The sequence below is a fragment of the Pyrus communis genome, chromosome 7, assembly GCF_963583255.1.
Source record: "Pyrus communis chromosome 7, drPyrComm1.1, whole genome shotgun sequence".
NCBI classification, from domain to species: domain Eukaryota; kingdom Viridiplantae; phylum Streptophyta; class Magnoliopsida; order Rosales; family Rosaceae; genus Pyrus; species Pyrus communis.
Window position 1 is genome coordinate 28,434,400 of NC_084809.1, and position 22,052 is coordinate 28,456,451.

Below are 22,052 nucleotides of genomic sequence, written 5' to 3' on the forward strand. Positions count from 1 at the left end.
GATATCCTTCCTTCCTCCCCCATTGATAAATGATGGAGGTCATTAAGATAAGGCCTAGAATTGTTTGAAGGCTATCAACGAATCAAACGACAACAACCAACTTCTTTGAAAATTGTATTCTTCCTCTAATCAAATTTTCAAATATTAAAACGTAAATAAATAAAAATAAAAATTTGGTGCGGTTGGTGACGTCTCTCTCCTTCTTTGGAAAAATTTTTAGTTGTGACGGAAATACGGATGGTATACCATGTGTTTTTATATAAATAGTGAAAAATTTAAAATTTAAAATTTTAAGTTATTAACATTTTAACACATATATCACACAATTTAAATAAGGACAAATAATGTATTATTTCCTGTGACGGTCATACTAAAAAATCTCGTCCTTCCGGTCCATCATATATAAATGCAGAGACAGATCCTTCGTTCCACGTACAGCGTGAAATATAGCGTGGGTATCGGTATTGCTGCGAAGGACAGCCCTTCCCCTTCTTCTTAGAGACGCTCATACGCCTTAGAGAGAGAAACCACCGCAGATCTACTCTCTCTCTCTCTCTCTTCAAATTCTCCATCTTCCTCAGGTAACTCCAACTTTACCCTGCCTTCTTCTTGTTCTCGTCGGATCTGTACCCTCTACTGATTTTTACATTTTCGTTTTTTATGTGCCCACTTGCACGAATTTTCGCCATTTGATCCGATCTCCAATTTTCTGACTTTTTGTGTTCCGATCTCGAATTTTGCCCGAAATTGTGATGAAATTTACAAGATTTAGACCCTCATTATGAATGTGAATGCTGATTGATATATAGATATTTGAAATTTTGGGTTGGATTTTTTTATCAAATTTTGAAGGTTCGAAAATGGGGCTGTCATTCACGAAGCTGTTCAGCCGTCTGTTTGCGAAGAAGGAGATGCGCATTCTGATGGTGGGTCTCGATGCGGCTGGTAAGACCACCATTCTCTACAAGCTCAAGCTCGGCGAGATCGTCACCACCATTCCCACCATTGGTATGTCAATCACTTGCACAACCGATCTCCTCCTTGATCTTGATTCATCACTCGATATCGGTTGTTATTTATCGTTTTCCGTGGTATTAGTTGTTAATTGCTTTGAATCATGGTGAATTATGTGATTAGGATTCAATGTGGAGACTGTGGAATACAAGAACATCAGCTTTACTGTGTGGGATGTCGGGGGTCAGGACAAGGTATGGACTCTTTTTCTTTTTAACTTATTTAATTTTCCAAAAATGTTACTTCTTTCAGTTGCAATTGAGTTCTGGTAAATTTTGGTGAAAGTTGAATCCTGCATCTGATTTACATAGTTGAGTTTGCCTGATGAAAAACTAAATTGTGTAAAACTATAGCAACTCAGCAAGTTTGGTGCCATGGCCAACGTGAAATTTATCATCTCCGTGATTGTTTTGTGTGAATTATTGTTTTAACTATTGATAGAATCTTGGAGGTCAATTGGTTCTCAATCCTAACCTTCCTTTATAATCGACTAGTTAACGAGCCCACTCAGCTCATACCATTTGTCTTCAATCGTACAAGCTCATCAGTTAAACATCGATGGGGTCAGGACATGCTATTATTTTTTGGGATTGTTTCCCCTTTGGACTGTTTTATCTTTTTTGGGCATACATGTTCTCCATGATTTTTCTCTTTCAGAATAATGCCCAACTAAATTACTTGTTCCTGAGGATTGTTTTTTTGATGAGTTTAGCGGAGAAATTATCCAATATGTGGCTTACAAGTCACATACTGTATTACTTCTGCGGTTTAGGTCATTTCTCATTATCAGTTAGGTGTTATTATAGCTGCTGAATTTTCACTCTATTGTGTGTTGATATTTTGTATTGTCTTTCCAGATCCGACCATTGTGGAGGCATTACTTCCAGAACACACAAGGACTTATCTTTGTGGTTGATAGCAACGATCGTGACCGTGTGGTTGAAGCCAGAGATGAGCTTCACAGAATGTTGAATGAGGTATGCAACTTCTTATTCTAATTCTAAAGAGCGGGATGAAATATATAGCACAATGAAAACTTGTGCCACTTTAATTGCTACATATTCATTTCTCTTCTTTTCTTTCTCCTTTTCATTTTGATCATTAACCATTGCTTGTATTTGGCAGGATGAGTTGAGGGAGGCTGTGCTTCTTGTATTTGCAAACAAGCAAGATCTTCCAAATGCCATGAATGCTGCTGAAATAACTGATAAGCTTGGTCTTCACTCCCTCCGTCAACGCCACTGGTAAAACCGAATGTAGCCTTTCTCTCAAACTCGCTCACACACACACCCCTCCTTGAAACTAACTTTGTAAACTACCCTTTGCAGGTATATCCAGAGCACGTGCGCCACTTCTGGTGAAGGACTGTACGAGGGTCTTGACTGGCTCTCAAACAATATTGCAAACAAGGTGGACTCATGCTCTCATACATTTTAAGTAACTCGATTGTTCATTATGGTTTCCGTTTCTGATTTTGGTTCTGATTTTGGTTTTCCGATGTTACATTTTGCAGGCATAGATGGCTTGACTTGAATTTTATGTAGTGCCGATTCTGCTGTAATATGAAGTTGACATTGATCGGTCCTTGGTATTCTGCATTTCTCTGCTCTTAAGTACCTGTTTTTACCATTTTTGTGTTTACTTTTGCAAACAGTTCCTTTTCTTCGACATGTAGTTAAGAATAATTCATAAATTCTCAATTTTACGCCCGGTATTAGCATAATAGCTTTGTTTCCCCCAATTGTTTTGTGAAATGAAATAGCTGTTATCTATCTGTTTATATTTTCTCTCGCTTCATCCAAATTCAAATCAAATGGATTTGGGAAGTATTGTTTGGCCTCTGAAATTATCATCTGATTTGAAGTTATAACAAATCACAAAGCCCTTACTATATTAATGCATGCAGGGGCGTTGCCCAAATGTTTATTCTTTATATTAGAAAGGGTCGAGTGATTGAAACATAAACTTGTCATAATTCTAAAACTAATTTCCCCATCTTAATTAGTGTAGCCTCAAGAGTAATATCGCTTGTAATAAAAAAGATCGTGATCATTTGGGTGTTACACGTATAGGATCATGCCTCCGGTCAGGTTTGTCTTCACAAAGACATCCGACGCATCAAATCATGGTAAGCAGACTGGTATATACTTGAATACGTTGCTTATCGACGGGATAAGGAGAAGGGTGATGCTAGATGCCCCAAATTTAATGCACAAATTTGGTGTTCTTAGCATTATTCAGTTGAGAATTTTTGGAATTCAAATATCTTAAATGTCTCGGACTAGGCCATCCACTGTCGATAGTGTGAGATTAGGGACACCGAAAAAGTGTTTTACAAACCTTAATTTGAAAGTTCGGTGCAGTTGGTTAAGAACATACTCTTTCAAGAAAGAGGTTTATAAAGTTAGATTCTCGGCAAAGGTAAATTTGAACCACGTTCTTGCTAGCTTATTATAAGGTTTAAGCCCGTTCATTCTTTTATGTAGATAATATCGATTTGTGCAAAAAAAAAAAAAAAAAAAAAAAAAAAGAAGAAGAGAAAAGCAAGTAGCACACATAAACCCAATACATAGGGTTTAACGAAGCGTTTGCTAAAGAGAAGAATATAGAGTGAACAAATTGATTTGTCCTACTAATAAACATATACTTCATTAATTAACCATTTGCTCCTCCATAAAAGGATGATGGATTACATAAATGGCGTTTTCTCTCTCCTTCATACAAGATTATCAACACACCTCAAACCTGAGCAGGTTCATTTAACAAACCCAAAAATAAAATACCAAAACCAAAACCAAAAGCTGCTTACATTATTCATTCCTCATTCCCCCGATCGATCGACCCCAACATGTATTGGACCCAAATTCCAATTAATCACCAATTAATCGGGAAAAAAAAGGGAAGGAATTCATCTAAATAATTCCACTCTCTCGTCTACCCCGTAAATGGATGAACGGTCTTGATCGACTAAGCCGCTGAGGGGGCTGTCACGCACTGGACCGCAGCTGCTTCCGACAGAGCCTCCATGAAAGGCTGCATGTTCACCCCTTCACCACCTGAAGCTGCTGCTGGACCCACAACTCCTCCTGCCCCTGCTCCTCCAGCTGCCTTCTTGTAGTCCAACGACTCGTCGTTGTATTATCCCACCATTTCTTCACCACCATCTTAATGTCCTCCCTCTGCATGTTCTCCTGCTTCCCCGTATACCTCCACGGCTTCGATCCCTGTAACAATTTACGTACGTATATTAATCAAACCCTACAGAAAATGTGACACCTCGTATATATGTTAAATTAAAACTAAGTAATACTTACTGCTGCACAATAATGAACGACTTTAACTTTGTCTAGCTCCACATTCTCTAGCTCCACATTCTCCGGGTGACGCCACAGCATGGCCAGGACCAAATTGTAAACCAAAGGAATTGGCTTGTATATTATTCGGAAATACATGTTTAACAAGTCCTGTTCTGCAAACGGGGTCGGAGGGGTCCCTCTGAGAGTCCTTAGAAGGTCATGGTAGGTCTCGAGGCCGGGCTCGTACACGAACATGCCCGCGTTGAAGTAGAGCGACGGCGGTGGGCCAAGCTCCGATGTGGGCCACTGGACCTTCTCCGGGCACTGCTGGCAGTACCCGATTTGGTATTGCGGCGTGTGACTCCACGTTTTCTCACAGAAACAATCCATCACGGCGTAGAAATGTCCATTTGGCAAGTCAAAGAGGTGGTCTATGTTATCGTACACCTGAATGTCCCCGTCCAAGTATATCATCTTCTCGTACTCCACAAACTACAATATTAATGAAATAAAAAAAAAAATTCAGAAGTGTCGAATTCGATTCACCCTCATCGTAATTTAGATGAATTCGTACACATTATGTACAACTGAAATTTGTTACACATGTTTTTTTTATGGAATAACATGAGACAAAAGTTTTCTTCGGTTCCAAGACAAGGCTGCCACGTGTAAGACCCAGAACAACCCAAATTCTACGTGTAACAAAAAGAACGCATAAACGTTCGAAGCCACGTAAGCAAACTGAAAAGAACGTACCTCCCAAATCCGCAACTTCGAGTAGTTGATGACGTAATAGGCCATGGCGAACTGGGTCTGGTTCTCGGGTGGGTAAACGGGTTCGATCTCACGGATGATGCAACCCTGCGATTGAAGAATGCGGCGGTGATCCTCCGGGACGTCGGGCAAGACTGCAACGACCAATGGGTACGCTGCATTGACCTTCCTCAATCCCTTGGCCAACCCGACGACGCCCTTCACGTAGTCCCCGTTGCCAGCCAAGAAAGTCACGTACGCCCGACTCGGCAGGGTGGCGGGTTTAGTGAAACCCGATTTGGGGACGCTGGTGGGGACGAGTTGGGGAGCCATGAGTGATGACGGTGTCCAAGGGAGAAGGGAATTACTGTTTACAGAGGAAGGCCTTGACCCTTGGGAAGATAGAGAGAGAAACTAGCTGAGCCCGATGAGAGAGAGAGAGAGAAGGCAGAGATTGGGATGTCGTCGTTTGGTGGTGTTGTTGGTTGAGGGGATGAAGGGGGTGGAAGGGGTGGAGGAGGGTTTAAATAAGGGTGGGAATCAAAGAAATAAATTTGTCTGAGCGAAATTTGTGGAAAACTCGTCAAATCTTTAGGGGCGGTTATGAGGCTGATGCCGCACACGTGTCCATCTGGAGGGATCCTACGGTTACTGGGTGCAACTTGAAAGTTCTGGCATGGGATCCCTATTCCAAAAGGTTCTAAAAGTTTTGGCATGGGATCCCTATGCTATGGTTTAGTGATTTCTCTTCATTTAGAAATGAAAGGTTTTAGGTTCGATTCTCGTCAAAAAAGAATTTGAACCAAATTATTGATAGTCTATTATAAGGCTAAGACCACCTCCTCCCCTTTACCTTATATAATATCGTTTGTTAAAATAAAAAAAAACTTCATCACGTTGGAAAAATAAAAAACATTCTAACAATCAAGTTTGTGGTTGATATTGTAAAGTAGGTTTGCCATGTCATAAGTGCCATGAAATGAAATGCTAAGACGTGTCATGTGTGGCCGAAATCGTCACTCGTCAATCCTCTTGAATTTTCATCTGAAGCTTGGATTCTTTTTTTCAAGGGTTTGCGAACAAATTACGAGCACCTCATACTCATACGTAGGAGGGAGTTGTAGTCGGTAAATTATACACATGCATGCATGCATGCAAGATCAAACAATAAAACTCAAAATATTACATACCACCATTGATCACTAGAAAGATTTGAAAAGAAATTCTCTCACTAGAAGTCGGAAAAGGAACCCATCTGTCACAAACTTGAACTATGAGGGCCATCCGTGTTAGAGTTTGATTCAGTGAGTGCTAATTGAAGAGAGAAAGGAAAATAACAGAAAATAGAGATGAATATGGATGGTTCTCTCTCTGCAAAATCGCAGAGGGAATGTTCTTCTTTCTATTCCTTCTCATTCTCACACATTACACTGCATAACGGTTAGTTATGCATCTAGATTCCCACCATTATAACAGAAAATGATCTTAGCTCCACATCTAGCTAAGTTCAAGGATCATTCCACATGTCACTTAGACAAAATTACAATATGAGCCCTACACTCGGTAATTTTAACCAAAATTGAGACACAACTAAATACAAGGCCTTATTTACTAAATTCAAATCAACTCAATACCTATACACTAACACTCCCTTTGAGCTGATATGACTCCAAGCTTATCTCTGAGGTAGTTGAACCTTTCCTTTGGTAAAGCTTTGGTAAAAATGTATGCCACTTACTCTTTGGTACCTTCTATCAATGTGTTTTGTCCGCTAATGGAACATTGGATTCTTAGTTATTGAAATTGCAGATGTATTGTCACACTGCAAAGGAGTTGCTTCTGTTTGTAGCTCCCCAAAATCCTCCAGAACAAACCTAAACCATATGGCCTGAGCTATGGCTTCCAAAGCACTTATGTACTCAGCCTCTGCAGTGGAAAGAGCAACACGAGAACACTCCACTTCCAATAGAAAAAGTATAGCCTAAGGTGCTCTTGCTGTCTTCAATTGATCCTCCTCAATCTCTATCACAAAATCCAACTAAGACTGCCTTCTTGCCTTTCACATACTCCAAATCATAATCTAATGTTCCTTTAACATATCTGAGCATTCTCTTGGCTGTCCCATCGTGCTTATTTGTAAGGCAATGCATATATCTAGCTAGTAAGCTAGCTGCATACATCACATATGACCTTGTAGCAGTGAGATATAACAAACTTCCCACAATCTTCCTATATTGCTCTTCATTTGCTGCACCACTTCCATCATCTTTGCTTAGTTTTTCAGTAGCAACAAGAGGGGTAGAGACAGATTTGCACTCACTTAAGCCAAATTTATTCAACAAGGAAGAAGCATACTTCCTTTGATGCATGAAAATGCTCGAATCTGTTTGAATCACTCATATTCCCAGGAAATGATGGAGAAGTCCCAAATCTATCATTTCATATTTCACCTTCATGCCTTCTTTGAATTCATCTAGCATCTCTTAATTGCTTCCAGTGTATACTATGTCATCCACATATATGGATACAATTAGTATATCTTTCTCTCCCCTTGTCTTAGTATAGAGAGTTGCTCCACTCAAGCTTTTCTCAAACCCACACTTAGCAAAATAGTTGTCAATCTCTCCATACTAGGCTCTAGGTGCCTGTTTAATCCATAAAGAGCCTTATGCAATCTATAGACCTTGTCTTCCTTGCCATTAATCACAAACCCCTCAGGTTGGTCAACATAAACCTCTTCCTGCAATTTTCCATTAAAAAATGCAGATTTAACGTCTAGTTGGTACAACTTCCAGCTTCTTTGTGCAGCAAGAGCAATTAAGGTTCTGATGGTATCCAGTCTAGCAACTAGAACAATTGTTTCATTAGAATCGATTCTTGGTTTCTGCACATATCCCTTGGCAACCAATCTTGTCTTGCTCTTTTGCATTAAGCCATCCAAATTCAGCTTGGTTTTGAACACCCATTTAACTCCAATGACTTGAATTCTTCTCAATCATTGACAATTATTTTTACATTGCCTTTATCCAGAACTTATCTTGTGCAACTTCTTTATATTTCTCAGGCTCTACAATGCAAAGATTGCACTGAGCTAGAATATCACTTATATTTCTCTACTTCACTAGGGTATGATCATAAGGCTGTGAAATCTATCAAGACTCATGAGTGACATTTTGTTCTTCAGTGTTTGAAAAAGTACTGGAACTAGAAGGACTTTCTTCAACTTCACTCAATCTATGTGAACTCTCACCAATCACATTCTTAGGTTGATTTTGAATATAGCTCACAACAATAGAATTTTCTAAGTTTTCCTTCCAATTCTAGGACATGGTTTAATAAAAAACTACATCTCTTGACAAAATCAACTTTTTAGTGCATGGATAAAATACCTTGTACCCCTTCTCACATGTTGCATACCCCACAAACACACATTTGACACTCTTTGCATCGAGCTTTTGTCTTATCTTAGTTGGTACATGCACATAATAGAGTGATCCAAACATTTTTTGATGACCAATATCTGGTTTTCTATCACTATAGGCCTCAAATAGAGTTAGATTGCCAAGAGTTTTTGTAGGTGGCCTATTTAAAATGTAAACAATTTTATGCACAGCTTCTGCCCACAAGAAATATGGCATGCATTTATCATAAAGCATTGCCTTAGCCATATCTACAATTGTTTTATTTTTTCTCTCTACTACTCCATTTTGATTTGGAGTATATGACATAGATAGCTGCCCTTGAATTCCTTCAATCTCTAAGAACCTGTGGAATTCAGTTGACACAAACTCACCCCCTATGTCGCTCCTTAGGCACTTCACTTTGAAACCAAACTATAATTCCACCATTGCTTTAAACTTTTTGAAACAATTTAAGGCCTCAGATTTGTGTTTTAGGAAATAAACCCATGGCATCCTTGTGCAATCATCAATAAGAAGCATAAAGTATTTGTTCCTAGCAATTGATTCATTTTGCATGGGACCACACAAGTCAGTGTGTATTAGCTCCAGTGGATCACTTGCTCTTTTGGGAACCAATCTCGGTGTTGTTTTCCTAATTGACATCCTTCACATACACCATCAATATCTTCTAGATGTGGAAGACCATGCACCATATCATTTTCTCTAAGCTACTTGAGACTCCTGAGATTGAGATGACCTAGCCTCTTATGCCAAGTCCATGTACAATGAGTGACACTTGTCTTTAATGCATCTAATCATTATACATTAAAGATAGAGGGTAGCATCTGTTCTATTTCATTCTTACTTTTATAACCAGATTATCAAGTGATGGTCCATCAAAAACACTGCACACTTTTCCTCCAAATAGCAAGTAATATCCATGCTTATCCATCTGACCAACACTTAGCAAGTTCTCTTTCAACCCAAGTAGGTACATCACTTCTTTGATATATTTCCTCCCTTCAGTTGTATCAATCACCAAAGATCCCATTCCTACCACATTGGCTAAATCACCAGTTGGCATTTGCACTTTTCCTGCCACATTGGTTCTTACATCAATAAGAAGATTGACATTTCCTGTCATGTGGTTGCTACATCCACTATCAATATACCAATTTCCATTCACCCTTGCTTCAACAATTGCACAATTAGCATAGAATAGGTTATCAGATAACTCCATTTGATTTGCACAATTAGCCTTTTGAATAGCCTTACCTATAGTGCACTCCCTAGCCCAATGTCCAAACTTATCACAGTTGTGACATCTGGATTTTCCCTTATATATGCACTCACCAAAATGAAACTTTGAGCATACTTTGCACTAAGGTTTTGTCACTTTTTGATTCATGGAGGATGAAGAATTTGCATTCTGTGCAGGACCCATAAATGGCTTTTGCCGAAACTTAGGCTTTGAATCCCACTTCTTACCTTTTGCATTCTAGTTTTTCTGAGACTTAAATCCACTAGATTGAGAATTACCCCTATTCTGCTGCCCTTTTGAACTCACAAACAAAGAGGAAAATGCCTTCTCGGTGGTATCCACAGTGTGCATATCAAAACGCTGTTTCAGGCTTTTCAAAATTGCCACAACCTCCTGTAATTCAATAGTCTCTATATATTTTGTGTTTTCAATCACAAGACAAATGGGATCATAAGGTTTGCTAAAACTGATTAAAACCTTTTGCACAAGTCTTTCATTCGATAATACCTCACCAAACGTCTTCATTTGATTAATAAGTTCATTCAAGCGAGTAAGGTACCCAGATAATGATTCATCATTACGCATTCTAGTATACTCAAATTCACGTCGAAGATCTGGAGTTTAACAGACTGTACCCATCATGATATTCTCCATATAACAAATCCCATGCCATCTTTGCTAAATCTGCGTTGGCAATCCGGGGAAATATTTGATCGGAAACTGCACTTTGTATAATACCCAGAGCTTTTGCATCTTGCATATACACAACCACAATTTTCTCATCGTCTTTTTCTTCTGAACTCCCTTCAACCTTCTTCTTCTTTGAATCTAAGGTCGTGACCATTTTCTCAACCAAATTCCATAGCCCATGAGATTTGAAGATCGTCACCATTTTGATTCTCCAGAACTCGTAATTTTCATCGGCGAAGATCGGAGTCCTCATTTCAGAACTTCCAGATCCAGCCATTTTCTAGCTTAGATGGTACGAAAACAACTAGAATTCGGTTTCTATGGAGTTTCAGCGACTTCACTTGAACCAGAACGAGCTTGAATGTAGCTTGATTGCTTCAACGTTGATAATGTCAGCTTCACAGTTCACGCCCATATCTCAATTGATCCAACCTGGTTTTGAGGCCATGTTAGAGTTTGATTCAGTGAGTGCTAATGGAAGAAAGAAAGGAAAATCACATAAAATGGAGATGAATATGGATGCTTCTCTTTCTGCAAAATCGCAGAGGGAATGTTCTTCTTTCTATTCATTCTCACTCTCACACATTACACTGCATAACGGTTAGTTATGCATCTGGATTCCCGCCATTACAATATAAAATGATCTCAGCCACACATCTAGCTAAGTTCAAGGATCATTCCACATGTCACTTAGACAAAATTACAATATGAGCCCTACACTTGGTAATTTTAACGAAAGTGGATACACAACTAAATACAAGGCCTTATTTACTAAATTCAAATCAGCTCAATGCTTATACACTAACAATCCGCTCACATATCCTCCCTGTACCCAGTGAGCACCATGACACCTCACAACCAACACTTAATCTCTGAAACACCAAATAACAACACATCACTTGTCCTCCTTAATCAACCACATTTGATGAAATCAACCCTCAACACTAACATGCACAACCTCAACATAAAACCTAGCCACTGAACTGGGCCAAGCAGAACTTTCTACTATCTTTTCGGGGAAGAGAGGTGCCCAGAAGATGAACTCCTTATTTTAGAAAAGCTAAAAATGAGAAAGAGATACGAGGGTAGAACCCCCAGATCGAACTGGGCCAAGGAGTGAGATTCTCTTTCTTATTTCTATCCCATTTCCTTCCTTTCTTTCACACTTTATCTTTTATCTTTTGTCTTTATAAAAAATCTATATAAGATATTGACGTGATTTAATCGTAATTTTAAAAGAACCAGGATTTCATCTACCTTCTGAGTCCACGACACGTAGCCTCACACAAGAACCTGGTACGATAGAAAATGTATAACATGTGCACGGGAGAAATTCGTTAGTTGTGATGTTTCTTTTGGGCTGTTCGTTTTTTGGGCTTGGGCATTATTGACCCCAAGAAAAACAAAAGTACTTTCAAACGTTTGTTGCCAAGTTGCCACGGTGATTTTAATCTGATTGCCGTATTACGCACCCCCACAGATCCGAACTTACATTTCTCTGCTGCAGGCTGCGCTGCACAATCACCTTCCTCACCTTCTCCTCCTCCTCCTCCTCCTCGTCATCTTCTACTTCTCCGTCGGTAAGAGGTTTGATCTCACGACCTTGATTGATTTTGTATTTTGGTAAATTTTGTGTAGAGTAATTGCTTTGCATTCCAAATCTGTGGTTTTCAAATGCTTTTGATCTGCTTCATTTTTCTTGCGTTTTGTCGGCGGAAATCGGTGTGGGAAGTTTAGGGTTCTACTGCATCGCTTGAGATTCTGGTGATTACGGTGTAGATCTTAGGTTGATCATTTTGTTTGATTTTGTCTTGCCTCTTTTACATTGCGTGATTTGATGAAATACAGTTTCAATTGTGATTTTTCTTTCAAGAATTCTCTAATTTTGCTACCCCATCTGATAGTATTGCATTTATTCGTCAATGTTTAGGAGTAGCGATAAGGTTGCAAATTGTGAGGAGGTATAATTTGTTGGATCGGATTAACAAACTTAGTTTAGTCAGATTTTGGAAATATTTAGTTTGTTGCGTGAAATTGCCTCTCAATTCTGTTGTATATAAATAATTAGAGGTGCAATGACTAGATCCCATGCAACCGAGTTTGGATTCGAGCCTTTTGATTCGTATAATTGAGCTACTGATTTTGAAGGTTCACATATATGGTGTCTCACTTGGTGTTGAGTTCTGTTTGCACGCATGCACATGTGATTTGGAATGATGCAAACATTGTGGGAGAGCACGTTGTTTTGTTTCGTTCTGTTTCATACTTGTGGTTCATTTTGGTTTTGTTTGTGATTATTATTCTTAATTTTGTGACATTCGTCAGATTTTTCATGTTTAGGGTGTGCCCCTGCTATCTTTGTTACTGCCTTTGAGTTGGTGGCTGTCGATAATCTTCGAGTTAATCAAGATGGTAATATATTCAAACGTTTCTTCTCAGTTTTCCATTTAATTTTTTAGAGTGATGATCTTAGTGGGATAATGATAATATGTCTTTGGTAATTGGTGTTAGTACAGTGCATGCATTTTACCACTCAATATGAAAAGGTATTGTGGATGCAAACATAACTGAAGATGCTGAAACTAAATATACGAGTTTAATTTATGTGTAACTGCATGAAGTTAGTAACTTTGTAATACATTGCGTTGTTAAAATGTATAAATTTTGCTTTCTTGGAATATCTCTTCTCATTCCCCCCTTCATTTGTAATTCAGGTTGTGCTTGCTGCTTCCATTATAAGCAAGTCTGGGAAAGGTGAGTTCTGTGCATATTTTCTTATTCTTCTGTGAATGGCTGGTGCTTCAAAAGAACAGTTCTTCACATTTTTTGTTTGTATATTCCTAGTTCACACAAGGAACTCTTAAGAACTGTGGATTGATTAAATATAAGAATGAGTCTGATTGAATTAGGGATTTGATGAACCCGTAAAGTGGTTTGAGTTGTGTCTCATGTCCAAGTGCAGTAAGATTAAACCAGACGTTAACAGTGGTCTTTTGTTTCATTTTGATTCAAGACTTTTGTATCATCTTGGTGATGGATAGAGACAGTGGGTTTCTTTGGATCTCTCCTTAGAGGAGCTAGGTTGGGAAGCTGCAGGAATGGCAGATATTCAGGCGTTTATGTTCTGTTTTAAAATTGTTGTACTTTTGGCTGAGCTGATATAACATGCGCATTCTTGTTACTTGATTTAAATATGTACTCAGTAGATCCTACTTAAAGTTTAGAAGATGTTTTCACAGACAGTTTCCATCTGTAGCAGGAGCTGGCCGTGATCCATTCACTTTCTTTTTCTTATGGATGAGTTGTTATAACATATGCATTCTTATCCTTTAGCTACACAGTAAAGACTACGGAATGTTTAGTAGAGTTTTCACGTGTTTATGTGTTCCATCTATATCAAAAGCTGTCAGTGACCCATTTACTTACTTTCGTTTTAACCTGACTTGCTAATAACTAATTTGTTGAAATAGTGCATATTATTGGAGTTGTTACAATTATTGTCTATAATTGGTTTTTATCTTTATTGTGCAGTGCTTGTATCTAGACAATTTGTGGATATGTCTCGTATAAGAATTGAAGGTCTTCTTGCGGCTTTCCCTAAGTTGGTTGGCACTGGCAAACAACATACATATGTTGAGACAGAAAATGTGCGCTATGTTTACCAGCCAATAGAAGCTTTGTTCTTGGTACTTGTTACAAACAAGCAGAGCAATATACTGGAAGATTTGGAGACTTTGCGGCTACTCTCTAAACTTGTATCCTTTTTTCTCTGGCATATGAATATTTTCATCTTCCATTGGTGACTTAACTTCTTGGACCCGTGAACCATTACTGATTTTGTAGAATTATTAGTTTGTTTCCATAATCATGAATGTTAAACAATGTTTGCATGGATCTAGATCCCATTTTTTGTTTTGATTCATTTGCTGATGCCTTCATTTTAATATTCTCCTACTACACACGGGAACCATGATCTATGTCTCTTATCTCAATTCATGTTACTTGGAATTCTTGTTCTTCAAAACTGGTTTCTTGACATGCCATGATGTGTGAAGAAAAAAAGTTAAAATGTTAAAAAGTATAAAGCTCGAACTAGGGCCAAAGTATGTACGATATCTTTTAGCCATCTATGTGCTTGTATGCAAGTGCTTATGCTTTTATGTACGCAAGTGGTTATGCTTTTATGTATGCATGCATGTTCCTTCAAGTTATACCCAAGCAACCCAAGCAATAATTGTAACTGGTGCATGGCATTGGCAAATTTCGGCCATGAGTTGTCTTTGAGCTATGCCTTTTCCTATTCTGTATATTTGTGTTAAATGCTGGAAAGAACTGCTGAGTTGATTCCTTAATTGTTTTTAGGCACCTGAATACTCTTTGTCCCTAGATGAAGAGGGTGTATGCAGGACAGCTTTTGAGTTAATTTTTGCTTTTGATGAAGTCATCTCTCTTGGGCACAAGGAAAATGTGACTGTTGCACAGGTGAAGCAGTACTGTGAAATGGAGAGTCATGAAGAGAAACTGCACAAGCTTGTGATGCAGAGCAAGATAAATGAGACCAAGGATGTTATGAAGCGGAAGGCTAGTGAGATTGACAAAAGCAAGGTATTTGTTTAGGGTCTTGTGATTGTTCCTTTACTAGTTTAGTGCTTTGCATAGTTATCTAGTCTTGCAAGCCTCTGATTTCATAATACTGTGTCATATTTACTGCAGATTGATAGGGGCAGAGCTGATAAAGGCGGATATATGTCCTTACAGTCAATGGGATCTGGGAGAATTGAGAGTGCGTTTAGTGAGATGAGCATATCCAGTAGTGGAAGTGGCTTTGGAGGTGGTTCTGGTTTCGGATTGAGTACTGATATTGACTCATTTTCCACAAAGACCAAAGGTTTGTGTTTATTGTCTGCCTGAATTGTGTAGTCCATTCTGAAATCAATTAGTTGTGGTGATGGTGGTGTGTAGTTTGTGATTTGAAAATTTGAAATTCCTGTTTGATTATGATGTGCATAAACTTGTGATCTAGTTCCTTGATGATAGTTGAAATGCTACATTTGGTAAAGCTCATATTATATAGTCTGTTTAAGAAAACATTATAAGTTCATAATGTGCGAGGTTGCTTTTGGCCACCATTGTACCTTTTACAGTGGATTGAGCAGTTATATTGTATAACTAAGACCTATTTTCACCATGTACACTTCTAACGTAGGACAACCAAACTTGATTTATTTATCCTACTAGCAATAGGATTTAAGTTAGTTAATTAGGACCGAGCTTTTAGTTTCTTTAGAAGGATTAGGAGTTGAAGGCTATATAAAGCCCAGTTCTACTTTGTTTCTTTATTCAATCTGGTGGATTCCAGAGCTTGTGCTCTTGGTGTGTTTTAAGTTTTTGACGCTGGTCTAAGGCTTTTCTGATTATTTCTCTGCATTTACTTCCATCCTCAGGTCGTCCACCGTCGTCTGCTACTGCTCCTCCAAAGGGTTTGGGTATGCAGCTGGGAAAATCACAAAGGACCAGCCAATTTTTGGAGTCCTTGAAAGCAGAGGGAGAGGTGATTCTTGAAGATGTACAGCCAAAAGCAGGCCAGTCTAAATCAGCTGCCCCACCTCTAACTGATCCTGTCACTTTGAATGTTGAAGAGAAACTTAACGTAACCCTTAAACGTGATGGTGGATTGAGCAACTTTGATGTTCAGGGGACATTATCTCTGCAAATTCTTAACCAGGAAGATGCATATATCCAAGTCCAGGTATTTCATCACTATCCATCATGTATTACCATGGGCACAATCGCACAATCTAGGTAGTATTGTTGCAGCATTCATAATGATGTGTCATATGTTTAAGTCACATATCTGGCAGTTGCCTTATTTGAAGACTAGGTTTCCTTTGAATCTGATAGAAACTTCACACTGATGTCCTTGCTGTTGGGGACTTCTATAGATATGCCTATTTAGAATGTTGTCCTTTGAAATTTGTTTTCATTCTGATTTATGGAAAATCTAGAGTGGTGATCTGTTTTTGTTTGCGCTTAATAAGCTTGTAGGATAGGTCCAATGTTTTGTGTCACTGAAATGTGTTTTGTGACTGTCCTTTTTTTTTTTTTTTTTTTTTTTTTTTTTTTTTTGTCAGATTGAAACTGGTGGAAATCCTGGCATCCTTTTCAAAACACACCCTAACATGAACAAAGAGCTATTCTCCAATAATAACATTCTAGGCCTAAAGGATACGTCTAGGCCTTTTCCTACTGGTCAAACTGGTGATGCAGGAGGTGTTGGTCTTTTGAGATGGAGAATGCAGACTTCAGATGAGTCAATGGTGCCCCTAACAAGTGAGTTCAATTGTCTTATCATTGTGGTGTATGATTTTTCTCATGTGCCCTGACCACCATTTATCAATCTATCTCCGTTGCAGTCAACTGTTGGCCCACTGTTTCTGGGAATGAAACTTATGTCAACATTGAGTATGAGGCTTCAGAGATGTTTGATCTGAGAAATGTTGTTATCTCAGTACCTCTCCCAGCTGCGAGAGAGGCTCCACGAGTAAACCAGATTGAAGGTGAATGGAGGTAAGAAAATTCATCTTATTTTTTCTTGTTTACTCTGCTTTTGGAACCTAAAATTACAGCTACACATAACTGAATGTGGTTATTGTCCTATGTGAATGTAGAGGAGGGGTTATTTTCTGATTGCTTCCTTACATTAAACAATCATGATCCTAGGAAGTATAAAAAAAACATGGCCTGGCCTAGTTGCATTAATAGGAAGGAAAGAAAACTTTTTAATAAACTTCTTGGTGGAAGTTCCCAGGAATAATAGGTAGGTCTGATGCCTACTGGAAAGAACATTTGTATTGTTTCGCATACGTAATCCTTTTGTATAGATGTTGGGCACAGATACTAAAATGGAATGGAGCCGGAAGTAATGCCGAATGTCCCTGCTTCCATATGACAGGATGGTTTTCCTCATGGAGCACAAGGATTTGAACATTCTATGCTTCTTTGGAATCTATATTGCTTAAATTTGATATCACAATTGTATTACAGATATGATGCCAGGAATTCAACGTTGGAGTGGTCCATACTTCTTGTAGATAACTCGAACCGCAGGTCTGTAAATGCTGGACTGATTCTTTTGGGCTGTTACATAATCTTTATGAACTAATATTAATGCAATTGTCATCCTTCTTGAATACTTGGCAGTGGGTCATTGGAGTTTGTTGTTCCCCCAGCCGACCCATCTGTATTTTTCCCCATTTCTGTGTGCTTCTCTGCCACCGAGACATTCAGTGACCTGAAGGTACAACAGCTTATACTTTGTTGATTCCATTGTCTTGTACTTTGCTCCGTGTGATGGACTTAAAGAACCTCATTCTATAAGTATAACTACTTGATTCCTCTGTGGATGTTTTACTTCTAGACTCGGTGAAGTATTATATAATGCTCTAACTTCCATCACACTGCCAAGAACTCACTGCTTCACACGCCACTAACACTTAGGCATGAGCCTTCGATTGCTTCGAACCTGATGTTATGCCATTACCATCAGCTGCGTTGGACTTACTTTGAGTAGCATTTAGGGTAGTGGATATGAAATAATTTAATTGAAGATGGTGACGTTTATTCCTTTTTGTGCAGGTTTTGAACATTATACCTCTGCAAGGTACAGCCCCTCCCAAGTTTTCTCAAAGAACGCAGTTGATCACGGAGAATTACCAAGTGGTGTGATAGTGTATCTGCAACTAGAATACCAGTTTCTGCAACCTTATTTTTGGAATGGATTAAATTCTGAAACCAGCAGGTTTCATTTTGTGGTGTTTTATTTTCCATTAAATTTGAGATGAAGGGATGCCAGACTTTGATATATTTTTTTTATAATTTGAAGCTATGAAATATTGTTATATAAACTACAATCGCAAATTCTTTCATGTTATCTAGTGCTAGACAAGAATCGAGACCTAGAGACCACGAGTGGGAGATGAGTCTGACGTTGAAGTCTTGCTTTGGTGTTTGTTCATATTAACAGAAATTGGCATGATACTTAGGTACTGGTGTGATGCCTTGTTGAATGCAAGTATTATTTCTTGTTATATTGAGCCAACTCCAAGGACTTTCTCAAAGTAACCATTCACTTAGAAAACAAAGCCAAAGCTAAATGTGTCATCACATAAAGAAATGATGCACTCTTTTTGTCCTCCTCCTATGCACTCTTGTTTAATCACGACCATTGTTTTTGTTTGATTTATTCAATCTGATGGACAAAAATAAAAGGGTTTTTATCACAAATGGTTCCTAAAATTGAACTTCACTATCAAGATGGTTCTTGAAATTGAAAATTAATCAATTTAGTCTTTGAAAATAGGTGTCGCAAATTAATGTGGTCATTCTGTCACAATTCTGTTAAAAATTCTGTTAAGTGCTGATGTGGCACATAAATGGGTCACATAAGTGTTTTTTTTTTCCTCTCGCAAATGGTCATTGAAATTGACATGCGACATCAAAATGGTCCCTGAAATGAAAATCGGTCAATGTAATCCTGCAAATAAGTGTCCCAAATCAAATTGAACCTGGGTTGAATTGAACCTGGATCAAATTGAACCTGGATCAAATTGAACCCATCTTTACACACTTCAACACGCTTCACCAAATTGAATCTGGATCGAGATCACCTTTGGTGACTACTTGGCTGGTTGGTGATGACTTCTAGAACATCACCGTTAACATTTACGCAATCAACATCCTCACAACCTTAATCTTGGAAAGCTTGTTCGGTGCTTCCCTTGTGGTTTGATGACTCAAACAACGGCGAGGTCTGCCTTGAAATAATGAGTGGTTATAACCGAGGTGCGTCTATTGTTGGTTGAAAACTATTTCCAAACCCCTCTTAGGCCTTGGTTAAGCCATGTGCCTTTGAGAATTTATGGAAGAGATCTTTTTTCGGAGTAGGTCCTACTATAAGTCTATAAGAAAAAGAAAAAAAATTATATTGTGCAAAAAGGTATCTAGACAACTTTTTAAATTAATTATTAAATTCACATCAACACATAACAAATTTTTTTTTTTTATAAAGTTGTAGCGGCATGATCATATTGATTTTTGACACCTATTTTCAAGGATTACATTTATTGATTTTCAATTTTAGGGACCATTTTGATGGTGTAGGTCAATTTCAAGAACTATCTTGACGATATAAGTTAATTTCAAGGACCATTTGTGATAAAAATCTGTAAATATTGTGGGGCCCATTTATGTGCCACTTTAGCACTTAACAGAATTTTTAACAGAATTGTGACAAAAGGATCATATTGATTTGCGACATCTATTTTCATGGACTAAATTGATTGATTTTCAATTTCAATGACTATTTTGATGATGAAGGTAAATTTTAAGGACCATATTCATGATAAAAACCCAAAATAACAAAAGGTATGTGAAAAGATAAAAAGGTGGGTGAAAATCAACTCCATCACACTTGTAAGTAAGATCCATTGACTAAAGTGAAAACAACAACCAGCCTTGTTCTAAGTTCCAACACATGCCAATGGGCTAAAAATATACAATTATATTTCCGCATGTCTATGCCTTGAGCTGTGCAGCCTACTAAAATATTATAAATATGGTTGTCCAAGACACTTATTTGTAAGCTTGAGCACACTCTTAACAGTGGACAACATAAGCTCATCACTCAATGTCTAAGCCAAAGACAAGGTCACAAAGACTTGCCAAATCTTCTTTTCTCTACCCTTCTACTTCTTTGATTAATTTTAATATCGATTTTTAAGGATATACCGACAGTTCATTTTACAGGTTTATCGACAGATTATAATTTAACCTTAAGATATAAATTTATAGGTTGGCGGGCAAGGTGGCCCTGATAACTGGTGGGGCAGGTGGGATTGGTGAGGAGGCAGTGAGACTATTTGCAGCAAATGGAGCCTCTGTTGTTGTTGCTGATATCCAAGACGACTTAGGTCATCAAGTTGTTGCCTCAATCGGCTCAGACAGAGTTAGCTACTGCCGTTGTGACTTCAGAGACGAAAACCAAGTTGAAAACATGGTGAAGTTCACGTTGGAAAAATACGGCAGCCTCGACATTTTGTTCAGCAATGCAGGTGTCATGGGTCCAATGACTGGCATTTTAGACCTTGACATTCAAGGCTTTGACAACACAATGGCCACAAACGTCCGCGGTGTTGCTGCAACGATCAAGCACGCAGTGCGAGCCATGGTGGCATGTTCTGTGCGTGGTTCAATCATATGTACCACGAGTGTTGCAGCGTCTCTCGGAGGCACAGCTCCGCACTCTTACACCACTTCGAAACATGCTCTCTTGGGTTTGGTCAGAGGAGCTTGTAGTGAGCTCGGAGCTCACGAGATTCGAGTTAACAGCATTTCGCCATTCGGAGTCGCAACCTCGCTTGCGTGCAAAGCGTACAATTTGGAGGCAGATGAGGTTGAGGCCAATAGCTCCGCCATAGGAAATCTGAAGGGCATTGTGTTGAAGGCTAGGCACGTGGCGGAGGCAGCTCTGTTTCTTGCCGCCGATGAATCAGCCTATGTCAGTGGACACAACTTGGTTATCGACGGCAGATTTACGGTGGTTGATCACAGCTTTTCAGCCAACTTTTTTAATGTAGGGTTAGCATTTTGATTAGTTTAATTTTCTGAATTAAACAGATTAATCTCTGTTTTAAAGTCAAACTTTGTGAGCAGTAATTGCCATGTGCATTTTCCTTGTCACCTGCAACTGCAATGTTATCTTCCGCCAATTATACCCCTAATCCCTCTAATTTAAGCTTTATTTATTTAAGAATTTTTACGGAGTGGAAAGAAGTCCGAGTCTCTAAGCTATAGTCAAATAGTTAAAGGTGCATTGAACCGTTAAATCCGTTGTATGCATCTTTCCGACAACAATATAACAACAATATAATCATATAAATATATGGACATCATTGGTGTACCCTAATTGATTTTAGGGGTCTTCCTAATCTTTCTTATGCATTATACTAAACTCTATTAGCGAGACGTATTTCATAAATAAGGCTGTCGGATATATGCGATTCTCATATCTCTATCTTAACCGCATGCACATATTAATAGATGTGAGATTTATACAAAATGACATTAGTGTAAGTATGTAGTGGTGAAATCATTCAATATAGAGACGGTTCATGTACACTATTTTCTTCTTATGCACTCGTGATTATCTTTTGAAAAACAAAAGTGTGCATGAGAAGAAAACATGAGGGCGGAAAACAATTCATTTCCTTGTATATTATACTTTATTTTGTAATTAACTTTCATTTTTTATATGTAATCCTTGTTGATGAGTCAGTATTATACTATATATTTTATCTATATCTTAGTTAATTTATTGGTTATTTTGGTGAAATTTTGATACTTTGATTTATATTTCCAATGTAAGACATTCTACTTCCTCTTGAGCAAAAAGTGATCAAATGGATAGATTTTGGAGTGATTCCAACTGGAGAATGTTTGTGAGTCTTTCAAGATGATTGTGTCGAAATTCCATATTTTTCTACCAAGCGGTTTATTTATCACGATGAAATAAAGGAGCAGCGCACATTATTGTCAAAGTAATGTTTTGAGCTTGATTGAGATTTTTGGAGTCCAAGACGG

At 38.3% G+C, this 22,052-nt stretch overlaps 4 protein-coding genes and 1 pseudogene across 7 annotated transcripts; 3 read left to right on the forward strand and 2 right to left on the reverse strand.

Moving 5' to 3' along the window:
• Positions 1-443: 443 nt before the first annotated feature.
• Positions 444-2,788, forward strand: LOC137739803 (ADP-ribosylation factor 2-like). 2 transcript variants are annotated; one of them, XM_068479518.1, is made up of 7 exons: positions 444-581; positions 853-1,008; positions 1,138-1,208; positions 1,872-1,991; positions 2,140-2,258; positions 2,343-2,424; positions 2,528-2,788. In XM_068479518.1, the coding sequence occupies exons 2-7, from the start codon at positions 861-863 to the stop codon at positions 2,531-2,533; spliced, it is 546 nt and encodes a 181-aa protein (XP_068335619.1). In that variant the 5' UTR covers positions 444-581; positions 853-860; the 3' UTR covers positions 2,534-2,788. The 2 variants fall into 2 exon arrangements, with proteins under 2 accessions (XP_068335619.1, XP_068335618.1); XM_068479517.1 differs by lacking the exon at positions 2,528-2,788 and having other exon boundaries at positions 2,343-2,451.
• A 1,193-nt stretch (positions 2,789-3,981) lies between these two features.
• Positions 3,982-5,396, reverse strand: LOC137738642 (galactinol synthase 1-like; annotated as a pseudogene).
• A 1,438-nt stretch (positions 5,397-6,834) lies between these two features.
• Positions 6,835-10,692, reverse strand: LOC137740787 (uncharacterized). The gene is made up of 6 exons (XM_068480590.1): positions 10,464-10,692; positions 10,203-10,339; positions 10,004-10,085; positions 9,339-9,655; positions 7,695-7,803; positions 6,835-6,989 (listed from the first exon to the last, which is right to left on the reverse strand). The coding sequence occupies exons 1-6, from the start codon at positions 10,690-10,692 to the stop codon at positions 6,835-6,837; spliced, it is 1,029 nt and encodes a 342-aa protein (XP_068336691.1).
• A 1,155-nt stretch (positions 10,693-11,847) lies between these two features.
• Positions 11,848-18,319, forward strand: LOC137739559 (coatomer subunit delta-like). 3 transcript variants are annotated; one of them, XM_068479169.1, is made up of 13 exons: positions 11,883-12,002; positions 12,486-12,563; positions 12,756-12,827; positions 13,130-13,169; positions 13,947-14,170; positions 14,778-15,020; positions 15,129-15,303; positions 15,860-16,164; positions 16,547-16,745; positions 16,829-16,982; positions 17,460-17,522; positions 17,616-17,712; positions 18,051-18,319. In XM_068479169.1, exons 2-13 carry the CDS (start codon positions 12,504-12,506, stop codon positions 18,138-18,140), a joined length of 1,722 nt encoding a protein of 573 aa, XP_068335270.1. In that variant the 5' UTR covers positions 11,883-12,002; positions 12,486-12,503; the 3' UTR covers positions 18,141-18,319. The 3 variants fall into 3 exon arrangements, with proteins under 3 accessions (XP_068335271.1, XP_068335272.1, XP_068335270.1); XM_068479170.1 differs by lacking the exon at positions 12,486-12,563 and having other exon boundaries at positions 11,848-12,002; XM_068479171.1 differs by lacking the exon at positions 12,486-12,563 and having other exon boundaries at positions 11,860-11,995.
• A 1,781-nt stretch (positions 18,320-20,100) lies between these two features.
• Positions 20,101-21,063, forward strand: LOC137740788 (short-chain dehydrogenase reductase 3b-like). The gene is made up of 2 exons (XM_068480591.1): positions 20,101-20,120; positions 20,265-21,063. The coding sequence occupies exons 1-2, from the start codon at positions 20,101-20,103 to the stop codon at positions 21,061-21,063; spliced, it is 819 nt and encodes a 272-aa protein (XP_068336692.1).
• The last annotated feature ends 989 nt before the right edge of the window (positions 21,064-22,052 follow it).